At 50.3% G+C, this 19,428-nt stretch overlaps 2 protein-coding genes across 3 annotated transcripts in view; one reads left to right on the forward strand and one right to left on the reverse strand.

Moving 5' to 3' along the window:
• Positions 1-798: 798 nt before the first annotated feature.
• On the reverse strand, positions 799-10,219 carry LOC116575973 (collagen alpha-1(I) chain-like). The gene is made up of 7 exons (XM_032317588.1): positions 10,197-10,219; positions 10,008-10,089; positions 9,393-9,923; positions 8,144-9,283; positions 4,852-5,132; positions 2,768-2,963; positions 799-992 (listed from the first exon to the last, which is right to left on the reverse strand). The coding sequence occupies exons 1-4, from the start codon at positions 10,217-10,219 to the stop codon at positions 8,366-8,368; spliced, it is 1,554 nt and encodes a 517-aa protein (XP_032173479.1). The 3' UTR covers positions 799-992; positions 2,768-2,963; positions 4,852-5,132; positions 8,144-8,365.
• Positions 9,168-19,428, forward strand: part of ADAR (adenosine deaminase RNA specific) — a 36,102-nt gene continuing 25,841 nt past the window's right edge. Inside the window, exon 1 of one of the 2 annotated variants that reach the window (XM_032319337.1) lies at positions 9,168-9,275. The gene's annotated coding sequence lies outside the window, so the exon portion shown is untranslated. Of the gene's footprint in view, positions 9,276-9,637; positions 9,765-19,428 lie in introns of those variants that run through there. The other variant, XM_032319336.1, reaches the window with a different exon arrangement.

Here is a 19,428-nt window from a genome sequence, read left to right on the forward strand (position 1 = left end):
TGTGACCGGATCACTCCGCCACATGTTCACACACGTGTCGGTCGACTTCTGAACATTTGGGGTATCTTAGTTTGTTGATTGTTGCTGATTACTAAACTAATTCTTCTGCGGCCAGAGGATATTCTTGGTTTGATCTCAATCACTCAACAGTGGCTGAGTTGCTTTATGGTCTAACATGTAGCCAACTCTGGCGAATGTTCTAGAATGTTCTAGTACTTGAAACACTTACCTGCTGTGCCTGGTCTTCAGTCCTCCGGTGAAGGAGAGGCTGGAGTCTCCCACCTCGATGAGCCACTTCTCTCTTTCTCCCGTTACTATCACTGTCTCTGTCATCTATACTCTGATGGTTTGTTCTTAGGTATTTATGAATTTTATACTGTTACATCTTCTTAATGAACTGACCTCATTATCATTTTGAAATATTCCTCTTCAGGGGTGCCTGGGCGGCTCAGTTGGTGAAGCATCTTTCTTTGGCTCAGGCTGTAACCTTAGGGTCCTGGGATCCAGCCCCGCATGGGGCTCTCTGCTCAGCAGGGAGCCTGCTTCTCCCTCTGCCTCCTGCTCCCTCTGCTTGTGCACTCTCTCTAGCTCTGTAGAATAAATAAATAAAATCTTCAAAAAAAAGGAATACTCCTCTGCATTTTCTTCTATCTTGCTCTTGACATTAAAATCTCCTTTATGCAATATTAGTGTTACTATATTTATTTCATATATGCTAATCAACAGTTAAACCCATTTATTACTAGTATCCTTCATGGCACTGTTCAGTTCTAGAGTTTCCATTTGGTTCTTTTTTACAGTCTCCTGTTCTCTCCTGAAATTGTCCACCTTATCATTTAATTTCCGGAACACAAGAATTAGTTATCGTAAGTCTACGTGTGTTGACTCTAGGACCTGCCTCTCCTGCGGGGCTCTCTCTTTATCCGGCTTCTCTCCAAGATTTGGGTAAGGTGCCACTGTTCTCTAGGTCAGTTTTTCATTAAGTGCTGGACCTAATAGACCAAAAAGGTTAGAGATCATTTGAAGCATTGGACTGTGTTCACCCAGAGAAGATTTACGGTTGTTTACAGAAGGGGTTAAGGTAGGGACAAACCACCTGAATAAGCCTAAGACTGAGGGCCGCCTGGGTGGCTCAGTCGGTCAAGCGTCTGCCTTCGGCGCAGGTCAGATCCCAGGGTCCTGGGATTGAGCCCCGCGTGGGGCGCCCTGCTCCGTGGGGAGCCTGCTTCTCCCTCTGCCGCTCGCCCTGCTCATGTTCTCTCTCTTGCTGTCTCTCTGTCAAATAAATAAATAAATATCTTTAAAGATAAAATAAACGTAAGATTGGGAGACTCAAGCTGGATTTGTCTTTGTGAGGGGAGGCTGTTTTGGTTCACTGTTCCTCCTGGGGTCCAACAGGAACCCTGGGATGCTTACCAGGACCCCTTCTCACCGAGGAGCCCTGGACCCCAGGTATCACCTCCCTGTGAAACTTCCAGAAGCTCTTCTCAGCTTCTCAGCTTCAACGCTGGAATCGGCTCACGTGGGGCCGAGCGTTGGTCTCCCTCCTGGGGACTCCCTTTCCTGCAGCATCTTAGCCACACGGGCTCTGCTGTCTTGGTAGTTTTCCATGCTTTCAGACAGACCTTCTAGAAATCCTTTACCCACCCTTTTAATTGTGCTTGACCTGATACACTCTGGTTTGAAATAGGTTTGCTGGATTTATCTACTCTCATCTACTTCAGTGAGTCTGAGAAAGGAAGCCCTTAAGGGCACCCAGAGGTATTTCTCGAACTTTCTCTCAAATGAAAAATTCTGCCAGTAATACCTCTGAGAACCCTCAGAAAATAAGAGAACACTCTGATCTGGTGCTCTCAGATGTCTTAACATATTTAGTAACGTTCCTGGAGGGCTGCTGAGAAAGGCCGTTTCAAAGGCTTTTCTTTGCCTTCATTTGGTCTCTCCCAAACGACCACAGCGAGAATGTCCGCGCCCGTGCACACTCCCGCAGCAGCCGGCAGCCGGCTTTCTCTACGCCTACCGACTCCCAACGCTAGGGGTTCGAACTCATGTTTATCCAACCTCAGATGACAGAAAAGAGTCACAAAAGTAAAACCACATTTACAGGAGCGCACATGAAGGGAATCCTCATTCGGTGAGAAATCATTATTTCCACATCTCTCTCTCTCTCTCTTTTTTATTTATTTGACAGAGAGAGAGAGAGAGAGATCACAAGTAGGCAGAGAGGCAGGCAGAGAGAGAGCAGGAAGCAGGCTCCCTGCTGAGCAAAGAACCCGATGCAGGGCTCGATCCAAGGACCCTGGGATCATGACCTGAGCCGAAGGCAGAGGCTTAACCCACTGAGCCACCCAGGCGCCCCTATTACCGCATCTCTTAAGGGGTTGGTGGTTTTCCCCGTAACTGTGTCTCCGCAACGCTGCTCCATCTTTTGAGAACAGTCTCCCTCTTCAGCTTTCTTCATGACCCCCCCCTCAGCCTCTTGGCCTCCGCATTCTCCAGAACCCGTACCCTGGGCTGCAGCCACTGGTCCCCGGCTGGGACCGTGCCGGCACAGACTCCAACCGCACTCATGCAGGCACACCCGACCTCCTCCTCCTGCCAGCACCTTTCCTGTCCCCCGCCCCGTGCCACCCCACTGATGCGGAGTCATCAGATGCCAACGGACACAAGTGTACATGGACACACGGACAACACAGGAGGGCGGGGCAGCTGACCCTCACGACAGAAGGAAAACAGGAGTCTGCCGCGAGGTTCCTCCGCTTCTTACCCAAGAGAGTTTACTGAGTGATTGAAGGTGTCTTCAAAGTACTCCCCAGGCAGACTTTCCTGAGACAGACTTCACATGGCTGCTTGGAGGCTGGTCCCGTGAGGCTGAGTCATCCCCGTGGCACTAAGTGGAGCTGGTCTGTGAGCGCACCTCACCGGCTCGACTTCCTTCCCTGTCCGAGAACCCAAACGGACGTCTGAGGATGAGAGATTTGTGGTGTTCAAAACAAAAGATAGACACGAACAATCGGACCACAGTCCTGTACTCGTCAGAAGGCGAGCACCGGCCCGAGAGCATCAGCCCTGCATCTGGAGACTTTAGACCTTGTTCAACTAAGATACACGGTAACTTTCAAGTATAGCCCAAAAAAAGACGTGGCATGATTCCAGATCTTAAGAAAGAAAAACACAGAATAGGAAAAAAGTTTCAAAAAGAACTCAGGGGCGCCTGGGGGGCTCAGTCAGCTAAGCACCGTGCCCTTGATTTCCGCTCTGGTCGTGACCTCAGTGTTGTGAGACTGAGTCCCACGTCAGGCTCTACGCCCAGCGAGGAATATACTTGAGCTTCTCTCCCTCTGCTCCCCCTCCATGCTCTCTCTCTAAAATAAATAAAGTTTAAAAAAAGAATTCAGTTAATCCAAAAATACTAATGCAAGAAAGAAAAAAAGCCAAAAACAAAATACATGGCACAAATAGAAATAAAAAAGGAAAATAGAATCAAAGACTAAATACATCAAAAATTACAATAAATATATGTGAACCAAAAGTTGAAAGTTACAAAACACAGAGTGTCAGGTAAGATTTTTCAAAAATCCGGCAATCTACGTAGGTACATCTAAAGCAAAAGAACTTAGAAAGGTTGAAAATAACAGCACCAAAATGGTATTCCAAGCAAATTTTCACTAGAAGAAAGTTGGTTTGGCCATATTAAGATGAGACAATATAAGACTTAAGATAAAGAGCATTAAAGAATTCAAAAGAGATAACTGTGTAATGACATAAGATTTAATTATCCCAAAATTATAACACAATTCTAAATATATAGGCACCTAATGAAATACGTTTAAAATATAGAGTATAAATTGATAAAAACTACAAGCAGAAACCGACAAATCTACCACCTTTATCTGTGGCCGGTGAGCCAAGCAGACAAAACTCAACAAATTTCAAAGAAGAGTATTACAAAAACTACATTCTGACCACAATGCAACTAGATAGAGTTAATTTAAAATTCCTAGAGATTGGGGTGCCTGGGTGGCTGTTTGTCAAGCATCTGCCTTCAGCTCAGGTCATGATCCTAAGAGCCTGGGATGAGCCCCACGTCAGGCTCCCTGCTCAGCAGGGAGTCTGCTTCTCCCTCTGCCTCTGCCCACCCCCCCATTTGCACACGAGTGCTCTCTCCCTGTCAAATAAATAAAATCTTTAAAAATAAGAAAAAATAAAATTTCCATAGATTTTGAAATTAAATAACATGCTTTTTAAATAATCTATGAGTCAAAGAAGAAACTATAATAAAAACTTACATTTTATGATTTAATGATAATGAAAACAGTATCTGTCAAAACTTGTGGGACGGGTGCCTGGTTGGCTCAGGTGGCAGAGCCCATGGTCATGAGTTCAAGCCCCATGCTGGGCACAGAGCATATTTAAACAAAGAAACAAAAACAAGAAAATGAAAAAACCACAAGGGATATGAAAAGTAGTGCTCCAAGGGAATCTTATTGCCTTAAATGCTTTTTATATAAGGGGAAAAGGCTAAAAATTAATCAACTAAGCACAAAAACTAAGCAGAAAACAAACAATAAACTCAAAGAAAGTGGAAGGAAGAGATAATTGTAAGGACAGAAACAGAAATAGAGAATGAAATAGAAAACCAAGATACAATAGAGAAAATCAACAAAGCCAAAAGTTGGTTCTGTGAAAAGGCCAATAAAAATAACCTCCACAATGATTTATCTAAGAAAAGAAATAACAGAAGATATAGATGAATAATTCATCAGTCCGTTTTCACTATAATGCGCTGTGGCAACTGACAAAACCCCAAATCTCATTTATTTTTTGCTACTGCATATTTCAACTACAGACCTATTGTCAGACTTTCCTCCACGCGCCCTCTCCGTCCTGGGACCCCCAGGCACAGACATGCCATCTTTGTGGGAGAGAGAAAGATCAAAAGGGCCAGGGCAATCACACAGGATATCTTTTCAGGTTTCTGCTCGGGTAGATGCCATCTGGACTCCAGTGACTGCAGGCTGGGCGGGTACACGAGGGGCCCCTCACACGACCGTAGGTGGGGATGTCTGGTCCTCTTCCAAGAAGGGGAGCCGGTATTGAGGGAACAGTAACACCGTCTACTACAAGCAATGCTGTAAGTGAAAGAGAAGAAATGAACCGCAAACACAGGAGAGACCGGAAGACAGCACTCCCAACGACGACATGCCAATAAACGTTCAACTTAGACGAAATGGGAAAATTCCTAGAAATACTACGACTTAAACCACTTCAAGGAGAAATAAGGTACCTAAGCACTCACAGACGTATTAACAGAATTACAGCATATTGTGAGATCTGCCCCCGGGGTGCTCACAGGGCTCAGCTGCCCCTGGGGCAGCTCTTGCGCTTGTGCTGGAGCTCCAGTCTGGGCTCAGAGTTTACTTTAACAATACAAATAAATACATGTCTTCCCATGAAGATAACGCCCATCCCTTACGGTTTTATACGTGAATTCTACCGAAAGTTGAAGGGAGAGAACATTCCCATCTTATTCAAATCCTTCCAGAGGACATATAAATAGAACACTCTTTGTATCATTCCTTGAGCCTTAAAACACAGATGAAGGCAAAATGAGAAAGGGAAATCACAAGCCCATGTTGTTCATTAATACAAACGCAAAAATCCTACACAGCATATAAGCTGAGCACAAAGGCATATAAGACTGGTCATACCTTATGGTCGAGTCGTTTATCCTAAGAATGCAAGGACAAGGTGCCCCGGTGGCTCAGTCGGTTAAGCATCTGCCTTTGGCTCAGGTCATGGTCCTAGGAGTCCTGGGGTCGAGCTGAGTGTGAGGCTCCCCGCTCCGCAGAGAGCCCGATTCTCCCTCTCCCTCCCCCCGCTCCTGCTTGCTTTCTCGTGCTCTCTCAAACACATAAAATCTTAAAAAAAAGAAAAATAAAAAAAGAATGCAAGGATAATTTAATAGTAGGAAGTCTATAAATGGCATTTACCATATTAATATATTAAAGGGTGAGAAAAATATGATCATCTCAATAGCCAAAGGAAAAATCTGATTAAATTCAATGTCCATTCAAAATAAAGAATTAAAAAAAAATAAAGAATTTTCAGTAAACTAAAAAAAAGAGGACCCTTCTTTCACAAAGGGGATTTACAAAAAGCCTCTAAAAATACTGCTCTAAATTTATGTACCCCAAAAACCTAAAAAATAATTCTAAATTTCCTTTTCAAAATTAGGATCAAATAAAGTGCCCAAGTCAAGAATGTCAAGAAGACATCACCATCTCTACGGACGTTACACTAGAGGTCCTAACCCAGTGTTATACTTTAAGGAAAATAAAAAGCAAAATGACTGGAACTGACATTATTTTCATACAATAATTGTTTATACAGAAAACCCCAATCAACAAATTATTAGAAAGAACAAATTACTAAAACCAATGGCAAACTGTTCTATCCAGCCACAATTTACAAAACTCCTACTTATTTCTACTTTATCTATAAACTATTACAAAGTGTCAATTTAAAGGATATCACTTACAATGGCAAAAAAAAAAAAAAAAAAACTATGAAGTATCTAGGAATAAACCCAACACAAAATGTGTAAGATCTGGAAACAGAAAACAATAAACCTTCACTTGGAAGACGTTCATGGAGACCAATAAAAAGATAGCTATCCCTTGTTTATGAATTTGAAGACTCAGAATCATAAAGACATGAATTCTACCCAAAATGATCTGTATATTCAATGCAACGTCAATTAAAATCCCAACAGGCCCAGTGCGTATGTCTGTGTGACTTGACAAGCTTGCTCTAAAATATGTATGGAAAAACACAGAACCAACAATAGCCCATTTATAAAATGAAGAATAAACTTAAAGAAGATTCGCCCTACTAAAGAATCAAGACCTTTTCTACAGCTATGGTAACTGAACAGTGTGGTGTGGACACTAAGTAAGCTATCTTACTTGTCCAGAGAACAGACTAAGCAGTTTAGAAACACAGCCGTCCATGAATGGAACGTTACTATATGACTGAGCTGACATGACAATTAGTTGGGAAAAGTGGGGCTAGTGAAAAAAATAAACCTGGCTGGGGGGTGGGGAGACATTTGTGTGTAGAAAGTAAAACCATCAATTAAATTCCAGAGAGCATAAGAATTCAAATGTCCAAAGCAAAAACTAAATATTTTTAGAAGAGTAAGTTAATATGTATTAGGATGGGGGAAAAAAACCCAGAATATTTATAAACTCAAAATTAATGACATGAATTTATCAAGATAGGAGGTGAAAAAACAAGGCACATATGAAAGAAACTTGCCACACATCTAACTAACCAAGATGTAGTATTCAGTACAATCCAGTTTAAAAAAAAAGGAGCAAAAGACATGAACTGGGTATCATAAAAGTGAGCCAAGGATGGCCTCTGCATATTGGCCCCCAGGTTACTCGTTTCTGTGCAGCACATTGGGGCCGGTAAGTTCAATGCCTGCCAGTAAGTACCAAGCGCAGATTTTTACACACCCGGTGTTTTAAACACGGCCCCAACCCGCAGACTTTTAGCCACCTGCGGCCGCTGGTCTGTCCTGCATACTTCTGGAAACTGCGACCAGCACCTGCTGGTCACAGGGTAAACCCCGTGGTTATGAGGCCACCACACTGAGGCTGCCCTTGGGAGCTTTCTGACCCAGAGACTTCCTGCTGGGCTGTGGCCCAAGGTCACCTAACCATCTGGGGACTTCCTTGCCCTCCTCCTCCTCTGGATGCCGGGGTCTCTGGATGCTCCAGCTCTGGGAGAGACGTCCCACGACAAGTCTGTCAAGGCCACCCAGAGAAAGCCCGCATGTGTTACTGCCATCTCGGGGCACATCTTCTTCCTTCACGCGCCCTGAAAGCCCCGCAGCCCGGACACTGTCACTTCGGCGAAGAAGATGCAGATGCCCAGAGAACACACCCAATGCGTCACCTCGGGGACGGCCTATCAGGCTGGGTGAGACACCATCTAACCCCCATCTCACTGCCCCAAAAACGAGAAGTCTGGAGCAGCCGGGAAGACAGGGACGTGGCAGAAGCGCAAGCCGGCACCGCCACTCGGAATAAAGAAGTGACACGACCACAGCACGTCCGACACGGACACGGCCCACCCGTGGCACCGCCGGGCATCACGCCCCGGAGCAGTGGCTGTGCAGGAGCGCCGAGAGGCCCTGTTCCCAACGGCAGCACCGTCGGAAACCGCGCAGACGTCCGGCCGCGGGCGAGCGGGTGAGAGACCGGGAAGAAATGCGAGGAACCATCTCGGGTGTGCGCGTCCGCGCCCCCACGGTCCCCATGAAGCCCAACGACGTAGCGGCAGGAGGTGCTCGCGCTCACGAGCGGGGCTGGGTCCCGGGAAGGCGGCCCCGGCGAGGCCCCTGACGGTGGAGCCCCGGACTCCGGCCGTCGCTCAGGTGGCGACGGCAGGACCTCGGGACGAGCCCCGCGGGGACTCTGCGGCGGGAACTCCGCGTGGAGCCGGGCTCCCCGTCTGTGCCGGCCGCGCCCCGAGGCCGAGCAGTGACCAGCGAGCACACGGAGCGCCGGGAGCAACGAGCCCGCTGTCCCCGCGGCGGGCACTTGCGGAGGCGGCCGGAGCGGAGCCGGACAGCCGCCTGCGAACGTCGGGGCGCGGACAGCGGCGAGCAGCCGCCCCGCCGCCCGGCCGCGGAAGCGGGGAAAGCGGCCGCGACGAGAGCGTCGCGCGAACCCGCGGCCGCGTCCCTGCTCGGAGCCCGGCGGGGCTCGGCGCGTGCGGTCGGACGGGGAGGCCCGGCGGACGGGGTGTCCAGCGACGCCTCCTGCCGGGGCAGCCGGGCCGCGGGGCGCCGGCGGAACGAGCCGTCCGAGCGCCCCGGCCCGGGGACGAGGCCCCTGTGCCACGGCTCTCCGGAGCCCGCGGGCCTCTCAGCGCGCCAGGCCCCGGCCCGAGCGCGTCGGGAGCGACCGCGGACTCCCCGGCCGCCTCCCCAGCCCCGCACCCGCGCCCCAGCGAGCCCCGACGGCAGCAGCAGCGACAGCCGCGCCGCCGCCGGACGGACAAAAGAGGCGGCGGTCACGTGGGGCCGCCCACGCCCGGCGCGCCGTGACGTCAGCACCCGGCGACCCGGCCATTGATTCCCGGCGGCGGCGGCGGCGGCGGCGGCGGCGGCGGCGGCGGCTACGTGGTGGGGCGGGCGGGGAGGGTCCGCGGCCGTGGCAGCCTCTGGGGTCGGGCCGTGGCCCGGAGGATCCGCGCAGCCGGTAAGGAGCTAGTTTCCTTCTCCGCACCCGCTTCCCCACCCGAGCCGCTGAGGGAGAGGGGCGCCGGGGGAGGGGTGCGTGCGCGTGCGTCCGGGCGCGTGCCCCGCGTGGGCGCGCCTGTGGGCCCGGGGGCGCGCGCGGGTGCTCGGGCGCGCGCGCCACCGGAGCCCGGCGGCTGGGCACCCCCGGCGCTGCTGCCCTGGGCGCGGACGGCGGCCGGACGCGGGGCTCCCGGGGCTGGTCCGGGGCCGCGCCGCCCCGCGCCTCCGCGCCGGGACCGCCTGCGCCCGCTCCGCAGCCCCGGGGCAGCCCGCGCGCCCTGCGTGCGTCCCGCGGGGGAAGGCGTGGGCGTCCGCCGCGGACCGCCCGCTGCGGGTCGCGGCCACCGCGCGGTGCCCCGGCCGGGCCGTGCTGCAGGAGGCCTGGTTGCGTCACCGCCCGGCCCTGCGCCCTGCGTCCGCTCGGCGGCTCCTCGGGCCGCGCCGGAGGGTAAGGCTGCCGCAGGCGCCGCGCGTGATGTCGGACGCGGGGGTCGCCTTTCCGCCCGGGTGCGGGTCCCTGGGCGCGGGGGAGCCCCCGCAGGCGCTGGGCCGAGGCGGGGAGGCTGGGTTGCCCGGCCCGCGGACCCGCGCGCGCAGGCCTGTGCTGCTGCCGGGGAGGGGGCCGGGGAGGTCACGGGCAGCGCCGGGCGCAGGGGCGTCGGGGCGGACGAGCGACGCTGCCGCTTCTCGCCTTGCCAGGGAGGGCGCGTTCCCATCGCCCCCGAGCCCCCGAGGTGCCTGCCTCGTTGTCGGAACCAGCAGTGGCGCGCTGTCTGGGAGGCGGAGGAGGAGGAGTGGAACCGGGCGTGGACTTGGGAGTCAGGTCTGCGGTTTGCCGTCGGTGTAACGTTCAGTGAGTTATTTAACTCCTCGGCCTTACCGACCAGATGAGGGTCGTTCCATCGACCTGGCACGGGTATTGTCAGAATTGGAGTGTCCAGCTGTGGCTGGTAAGGGCACGGGACGCAGACGCTTGAACTTGCCCTCGCTGAAGGCTGCCCGTGGGTACAGCCGATGGAGACGGGGGAACTTTCTGCCATTTGGGTCTTTGCTATTTTGCCAGATGTGATGAAGCCGACTTGGGGGGATGGTAGGCGGAGGAATCTCAAAATCCGTAATCTCTCCACTGAAGACCATAAAATTTTAGAACTGGAAAAGAACGAACGCCTCACTTAATTATAGCTTCTCTTTATTGAGCGCTTGCTACGTGCCTGACTCTGTACAGAACCCTTTACATCAGGGCGCCTGGGGGGCTCAGTTGGTTGAGCGTCTGCCCTTCAGCTCAGGTCACGATCCCAGGCTCCCAGGATCGAGTCCCACATCGGGCTTCCTGCTCAGTGGGGTCTGCTGCTCCCTCTGACCCTCCCCCTCTCATGGTTTCTCTCTCTCTCATTCTCTCTCAAATAAACAAAAAATAATAATAATTTTAAAAGAACACTTTACATCCACTGATTTAAAACCTTCCGCAACCCCGTGCAATAAATAAGCGTATTTCCACTGTTGAGATGCAGAAGTCTCGGCCAAAATCCCGGCCCTAGTCAGTGGCAGAACTGGAACTGGAATCCCAAGCTTCTCAGGCTTGACTAGCGTCCTAGCCACGTGAACCTGGGGTCACAGGACAAGGGAGGCACAGGCAGAGCTCAGAGGGCCAGTATTTGCTGAAAGAATAATATTTCAAATTGTTCAGTGATAAATTATCTTTTACATTGTACCTAGCAGTATCCAGACGTGAACCGAGATTTGGCCTTTTCACCCAGAGAAAAGGAAAGGCTCACGGGCACACAGTGCTGGGGCCGTGGGCACACAGTAGGTATTTGGTAATTACCTTCGGAAAGAATTAAAAAATCTCGAGGTATTGTTATTTCTGCCAGAACGAGACTCATTGCTTAATACACGAAGGTTCCTTAAGCTGTTGTTATACGATAACGGTGTTATATGAGCATCTTTCTTATTCACGGATTTAAAGATTAGAAGGTATATTTCAGACCAGACTGTTGTCATTACCTGTGACCAGCTGAGTTTTCAAACGTGCAAGCAGAGGGTCCGAGCCTTGGGCGTCTGTAGCGATCTCTCGAGGTCGCTACAAACCACACAGCAGTGTGTTTTGCTTTAACATCTGTTAGAATTGGACTGTAATGGGTCTAGCTGCCTGAATTAAGTTTTCTGGAGAACACTGGGTGATTGGTGTAGGGTAAAGAGTTCAAAATGTTAAGTTTGTGGCAACATTTATGACTTGGTCGAGACCTGTGGCTGGTGTGCGTCCATGTGGGACGGTAAGCTGGTTTCAAACAGAGGTGTCCTTGTGTCTGTGATCAGCTGTTCCGTGTTCTCCGAGGATGACTTAGGGCCCCGGAGTGGGTTATAGAAACGCACAGGTGTACGTTACTCATCCGTGTAGACTGTTACTTATACCCCGCACCCCCGCCCCGGACTTGTCATTGCTGCTTCTCTGCCCTCCCGGATGCCTCGGAGTCCCCCATCTCACTGTCTTTATCAAACTTAGTGGAACAAAGTCTCCCACAACCTGTTCCTGTGCCCCATCACCACCACGTACACAGCGAATCTCTTTCCGCAAAAAAAAAAAAAAAAAAGGGTCTGTCCGTCCAGTTGCGAATGGCAGAAACCAACCATAAACTGCTGACAAAAAAGAGTCCCCCAGCCACCTGTGGTCACGTAACTGGGAGACCCAGAGACGAGCTTCAGGTATGGCTAGATCTAAGGCTGAAGGAATGTCGGGAAGACCTTGCCCTGCCCTTTCTGTGTCTCGTTTTGGTTATTGCCTCATTTTCTCCTGCTGCTTTCTCTAGACATGCTGAAAACGCTGAGCCCCGGCAGCCCCAAGCCGGTGGCTGTAGGGTCCTCATCCGCGTCGTAGACTAATGACAGCGGCATCACTAGAGACAGGGATCCCGTGGCTGTTCAGGGCTGTGTCACAGGCCCAGTCCTATCCCTCCATCACCGCACGGGGTGACCACTGTGTGTGCGTGTGCACGCACACGCCCTTAGCCCGCCTCTCTGAGGCCCTTCCAAAGCCTTCTGACTGGAGCGAACTGCCCTGATTTTGTGTGTCCGTCGAGTTGTTGCCATGGTCGTGGCTCTGACCCTGAGCCTCCTAACCCTTCCCGTGTGGCAGCTGCAGCCGCCCTTCCCCCCCAGTTTCATCCGACTGACTGCCTCCCGGGAGCCGCCCGGGACCCCCATCAGTGAGTTAGGCCCCTTCTCTCCTGTTCGTGGGTAAACACCCGGACAGAGCCCTGCTGTAAAGCCGAGCACTCCCAGCCCGGGTTGGTGTTATTCCTCCTCTGAAAGTACGTGAACCAGCTGAGACCTGTGGTTTGTTTACTGCCCGTCTCTCCTGGTTGGAACATCAGCTTTGTGAAAGTAATGAGGAGAAGAATTTTGTTTCTCTAGGACCTAGGACAGTGCCTGCACATATTTGTGCTTAATAAATGTTTATTGAATGAATGAATGACGATCTGCCCACAGGGAGAAAACACTGATGTCATGTTGGCGAGGACTCCAGTCTGTATGACAGACCACGTTCTCACTGTGAATTCTGTAACCTGGTACCGCGGGCCCCCTGGAAAGGCAGAGGCACTCCCGAGGTCCCTGCGGACGCCAAGACTCAGGCCCCGCGGAGCAGCCACGTGGAAGTGCTTCCCTCCACGCTTAGCCCTTTCTGAACCGTGACGGTTTGTGTGTGGAGGTTCTTCCCATGGTTTGAGTCCATTTCCTGGGGCATTTATTTTTAAAACATTTATTTGAGCACCTACAGTGTACCAGGCACTGGTCTAAGCCTTTTACAAATAACTCATTCTTCAGCTGGAGTTTTGGGAATAAGGGTTATGAACTTTAAAACTTCTTTTTTCTTCTTAAATACCAAAACACTCAAGAAAGTCTAAAAAAATCCCAATTAGAGGGACTCCTGGCTAGCTGGGTCAGAGGAGCAAGCAACTTTTAATCTCGGGATGCAGGGGGCGGGGGGGATTCTAGCCCCATGTTGGGTGTAGAGATTACCTAAAATCTTTGAAAAAAAAAAAATCCCAATTAGAAAATTCCGTGAGCAGTGAGACCCCTCTGTGCAGCCCCTCTCACCCCCCAGAGGTGTGCGCCTCCTTCTCGGGGAGGAGTTAGTGCGGCCGTTGAAGAAGTGAAGTTAGATCTACGTACCCAGGTGTGTATACACGGTATGGACATAAGATCTCGCCATGTGTCTGGTCGTCTGGTTGTCACCCAAGTGCCTCCATGCTCTGCGTGCCCAGCCACACGCCTTCTCTCCCCTCCCGTGGCCTGGGTGCCTCCACTGCACCCACCAGTGGTCCCGGGGACACGGAGCCACCCAGCCAGGGGCGTGGGGGCGGCCATCAGGACAGGGTTGCTCGGGTGCTGGTCATCCTCTACGGGGAGGGCCCCGGGCCTCACAGAGCGCATCCGTCCTCCGGGGTTGCTGTGCCTTCCCCCAGGAACCTGTCCATGCCACAGCCACTCCTTTTGTTTCTTCTTTTAACACAGACCAGTAGTTCTGGTAGCGGTGGAGGTTTGGGGGAGGGGCTAGCGTGTGAGCCCATACTTAACCTGCACCCACCTGCTGCCGGGCGCAGAGCAGGCCAGGTCCTGACCCACTTCCAGAAAAGTGAGCCCCACGTCCTCTGCCACGCCCAGCGCTCCTGGTGCCTGTCCCCACCTGCCTACCGCAGGACTGGGCACTTCACCTAAAAAAGGAAAAGCTTCACTACATTGTCTGGCTTTAATTTGCATCTTCTGTTATAATTAAGTTTGAAATCTTTTTGCATGTGCTTACCATTTTTTTTCTATTTTTTAAATTTTCAGTTATTTCTCTATTCACCTAATTGCATTTAAGTTATTTTTTTTAAATAAATTACACAAATGCCCTAAAAAACCTGAATATTTGCTCATGATAAAACCAAACAACTTTATTTGCTGTGGATATTTTTCTAATTTGTTGTTTGCCATCTACTTTTGGCTTTTTCATTAAACATACAAAACGCATTTTTCATTATTCTGTAGACAAATACTGTACTTTTTGATTTCTTGCTTTGCTTGTAAGCTTTAAAATGTTTTTTCTTCATTCTGTATTCTAGTATCTTGTGTTTTGCTTTTTTATTACCTTAAAATGCTAATATTCAGTTTTTCTAATTTTAAAATATTTGATGAAAATATTGTGTAATGTCTTAAATAAAATCAGTTTGAATTAGATGAAGGTCTGTGCTTTATTTTATGTTACACTAGTGTATGTATCATATATTTTTCCATTTTAAAGTAACTTATTAACAAGTCAAAGCCTGTTGTATGCAGCTGAGGTTGAAACACATGTGTGGTTCTCAGAATTGTGTGTTCTTAGCTGCACAGGCAGCGTTTATCTGCGGCCGCCGGTCCGCTGTAAGAAGCTCTCGTCCCACCGGCAGCTCCTCGACGGGTGGCCAAGACGACGGGTTTAGCCCCTTCCAGTTCCTCATCCCACTCTTTCCCTAAAGCTCTTTTTCATGATGATATAATTATGTACCGTAGACCATAAATGTTCCAATGAATACTGACAAATACATACCCATTTAATCACCGTCCCGATGAGGAAAATAGAACATTTCCATCGCCCCAGAAAGGTCCTCCCTGCCCCTCCCTGGTCATCCCTGTCCCCAGAACTCTGCTGTCCCCACGGACTGGCTGTGCTGCTCTAAAACCTCACGTAAGTGGGATCCTACAACACGCACTGCTCTTGCCCTCTGCGTGACGCGCATCAGTGTCGCGCGCCATGGGACGGACCTTCGGTTTGTTTCCAGCTTACGGCCTTCAGGAGTAAAGCTCTGAATATTTTTTTCTTCATTTTTATTGAGGTATAAAGCACATACCATGAAATTTACGGTCTTAGCATTTTCAAGCGTACAGGGCAGTCACGTTACCCACATTCACACTGTGAAGCATCCAGAACTTCCTCTCTTGCAAATCTGAAACTCTACCCATTAGGCGGCGGCTCCCCCTCCGGGTCGTACCCCTGGCTCCGTGAGCGTCCTCATGCACGGCTCCTCGTGGCCGTGTCTTTGTGTCTTCCTCGGGAAGCGCCCGGCAGCGCGGGTGCTGGTTTGAGGGTGGTCGTGTGCTTCGCCTCGGGAGGAAGCGGCAGCCTCCGGAACGGTGACTCGGTTTCGGGTTGCCGCCGGCAGCATGTGAGAGTTCCAGTTGCTCCATGTCCTCACCCGGTTGAGAGACTGGGACTCTGTTCATTTTAGCTCTCCCGGCAGCGGGGGGTCTGGTGTCTGACGGTGCTACCGCATTGATGTTTTAATCGTGTGTTTCCACGGCTGCTTCCGTGACCAGGCTCTGAGCTTCGTAAGGGCGAGTTTCATGCCGTTTGTAGTTATCTTTTCATTCTTACTGACTCCCCCTATTTTGGGGGTGATAGATACTTTCTAACAGAAAACTTGAAAATTGTAGGAGACTAAGAAATGAGTGAAAGTCCTGGTAATCCAACCCGTCCATGCAGGTCGGCCTCTTTCACGCACGCGGTGCCGTGTGCTCTCACCATGGGCTCGTGGGTTCCGGCCTTGGTTGACTCGGCCCCTCCGCAGGGTCCCAGCCCGCCCGGCACTCTGTCATCTCGGGGCATCGCCTGGCTATGGCAAGGGACCTTTGCCACAAGAAACCCAGACAGCTTATTGTGTGTTCTTGGCCAAAACTGTCACGTGTCATTGCCAAGAAAAGCAGAATTGCTGAGAGAGGTCGTTGGACTCAGCACAGTCCGCCCTCTGGGTCTGGGGAGGGAGTCTGGCCTCGGGGAAGCGGGCTGTCTCCAGGAGGAAGGGTAACTGTGGGGCAGGTGGTCAGCAAGCCCTGCTCCTTCTGTATATTGTCTTCCGAAGCGAAAATTGTTCTGTTCACTTACTATGATTTAAACATTTGCCATGGTGTTAACTCTGTAAATACCACTTTTGTGTGTTGTAGAATCCATGGCTCTTCCAGAATCCACATGACCATGTCTCCAGCTGGAGACATTAAAGCTGTTTTCAGTTTTTTCCCTGTTGTAAACCATGCTATATAGCCAACATGACTTTTCATACTGTATTTCAAACTCTCTTCCCCAAGGTAGATTTTTAGGATTTTATTATTACGTTTATCAATCATGACTAGTAATGGAGTTATATTTTTTTCAGTAAGCTCCATGCCCAGTGTGGAGCCCAACATAGGGCTGGAACTCATGACCCTGAAATCAAAACCTGAGCAGAGACCAAGACTTGGACCTTCAACTGACTGAGCCACCCAGGTGCCCCTAAATTACATTATTATTAATAATTGTTGTTGACTATTAACTGAGGTTACGAACATTTGAGACATTTGACACACAGCGTCCAGCTGCCTTAAAAAACAGTGGACGCCTTCGCTGGTCCTACCACCGGTGTAGTCGAGAGTCTGCCTCTCCTCCTGCCTCCTTTCCTTCCCCCGCCTCGTTCTTTGATCCGGTCATTGGTGTGTGCTCGCCCCCCAGATGTTTGCGGAGCACCTTCCATTGCCAGAGCACTGAGCTGGGTCACGGGCGTATGAGGCTCGTGTGCTCAGGACAGACAGACATGAGTAATCAAACGATCGTGCAAACGTGTAGCTTTAAGTAGCAATAAAGACTACAAAGAAGACTCTCCTACAGTTATGGGAACTGTAAATTTTATGTGCCTTCTGCCCTCTGGCGTAGGGTCAGGGCTTGAGGAGAAAACAGTGTGTGACTTGGCTTTTTCAAGGCTGCAGGAGTGCTCTGCGGCCGTTGGACAAACAGAATGGAACGTGACTTTAGTGAAGTCTGATGAGCGGAGGTTTGGCGGGGAAGTAGGGCGCGCAGCACACCTTGGGACCTAGGACCCTTGGGACACCTAGGACCTTGGGCCTTTATTCAAAGACCGGTGGGTAGCTGTGACGGGTTCAAGGTCAGGAGATGGCGATGACCGGGTCATATTTGAGAACATTCTGGGTAGGGCCAGAGCGGATTCCTAGAGTCCAAGGCTAGATTGTGAAGGTTAGCATCGGGTCCCCAGCCAGCACTGAGTAATCTCATTTTGCATTGCCAATTTTGTGAATGGAGACATAGACCGTACTATGTCATTACTTATGTGTGTGGTTGAATGTTTTCCCAAGTGTTTCACAGGCTGTCATACTTGTGTGTGTGCGAGTGTCTTGTTACTGGCCGCGGTTCCAGCGGGGACAGCTCAGTGTCCTGGCCCAGGGCACCTACTTTGGAGCCAGAATGCCTGAGTCGGAATCCTGGCTCTGGGAGCTGCTGGCTGTATTACCTTGAGCAACCTCTGTGGCTTTGGTCTGCCTCAGTTTCCCCTTCTGCAGCATGGGGTCTGCAGTAGTGTCCCTCTCTCCCCGGTGACGGTGGGATGCAAGGCTGGAGCACGGTGCCGGCCCCGTGAGCTCTGCGTCTGTTCACGTGTGTGTTTATGAGCTTGGCCTTGCCTGTGTGTTGTAACAGTGGCTCCCTCCCTGGTTTTTCTAATACATTTTTAAACATGTCTTCCGACAACGCCACATTTTGGAGGACGGGACTTGTCTTCAGCGAACAGATGTCCTTCTTGCCGGTGTCTTCCGCTGCTGCGGCGCAAGTCGTGCGCGCTGACTTTGTTTCTTAGTGTTTCTATGTAAATACAGATAATCCTTTAATGCATTTGTAATTTATTCTGGCTTATTAATATAAGGCAAGGCTCTAAATAGATTTTTTCCCCCAAAAGCCAGCGAATCGGCTGAGCCCCACGTCTTGACACTCACTGCGGCTTTCGGCTTCCTTCCTGCTGCCCTGCCGTACCGTGGACCCGCACACACACTACGTCTGTTTAGGGAATGTGGTTCTGCTCTGTCCGTCTGTGACTCCGTTATTGTTCGATACCAGGACGGCCGTGAATTAATTAGTGTAACTCTCTTCTTTCCGGTCACTTGGTCAGATACGCTCCTAACTGCTCTAATCTCTTCAGAAATTGCAGTAAACCATTCTGCGTTCGGCTCTTGCTGGCGCCCAGAAACTGTCCTGCCGTCGCGTGTGGGGTGGGTGCGCCTTCTGTCTCAGACTTCTTCAGAAATTTATACTTCTCCCCACATAGGCTGCTCACGGCCCTTGAGATTATTACTGGATGTTCTCTGCCCCTTTTTAAAAAATGTTTTATTTGCTCTTAAAAAATACATTATTTTTGTCCTACATATTAGGAAGAAGTTGTGTTTTGTATAGTTTTCTTATATCCAGCCATATTCCTTGACTGCCCTTCGTCTCTAAAAGTTTTTCATTCTGCGATCAATTAGAGTTTTGATATTATCTGCGCATAATCTGTTGTGGTTTTTTTACTTTTATCTCATGTTTCTGTTTTCCATTATATGCTAGAATTTCTAAAACAATTTTGATACCATACTTCTTTCATTCCAAGACAGTTGAGCACAGAACACGCTACCGATTCAATAGTAGTTTTGGGGGGCTACCACATGAAATGTTCCACAGGTTGTAATTCACATTATAGTATCAGAAATGTTAGGGGTGCATCTCAGAACTGAAGAAATAAAATAACAGTAGTAATGGCAGCCCTCCGTATTTTCTCATTCTAGTGGGAATGCCTAACCAATTTTAGATATGATATTGGCTGTTGGTTTGTTGTTCTATTTTTTCAGATGAAACAAAGTATGCTAATTCTGCTGGATGGTTACGGGAAAGGTGCGCTGTTGGTTTAGCTAGCGAGTGGAGCTAGGGCTGCACACATCTTCTCTGACAGTGCACAACGTCCTCTCCGACAGCCAGTCCGTGTCTGCATTCTGCCCCGGGTGCCTTGGATCCGCAGATCCCTGGCTACAGGGCAAGGGCTCTGCTTGTTTTGCAGTGGGAGCTCCCAGACCATCCCTGACCATCAAGGAACGGATTCGTTCCCCAGAGCTGCGGGGCAAATCACCGCAGATCCGGCAGAGTTCCAGAGGCCAGAGATCCAAAATTTCTGCCACTGGGCCAAAGTCACGGTGTCCCAGGGCTCGCTCCCACCAGGGGCTCTCGGCGAGAACCCCTTCCAGTTTCTGGGTGCTGCCTATGTTGCTTGCCTTGTGTCTGCATCACTCCTGTCTGCAAGGTCAGCCTCCTC

This window comes from Mustela erminea, chromosome 17 (assembly GCF_009829155.1).
Source record: "Mustela erminea isolate mMusErm1 chromosome 17, mMusErm1.Pri, whole genome shotgun sequence".
Classification (NCBI taxonomy): Eukaryota; Metazoa; Chordata; class Mammalia; order Carnivora; family Mustelidae; genus Mustela; species Mustela erminea.

Excerpts from the sequence above, each read along its gene's own strand:
- LOC116575973 (XM_032317588.1), bottom strand. The coding sequence starts at position 10,219 with ATGGAACGACCCTCATCTGGTCG. Across the intron at positions 10,090-10,196 it reads GAACGACCCTCATCTGGTCG|ACAGCGCGCCACTGCTGGTT; the intron begins GTAAGGCCGAGG and ends TCCGCCTCCCAG. Across the intron at positions 9,284-9,392 it reads GCGCGCCCCCGGGCCCACAG|CTCCTTACCGGCTGCGCGGA; the intron begins GCGCGCCCACGC and ends GAAGGAAACTAG.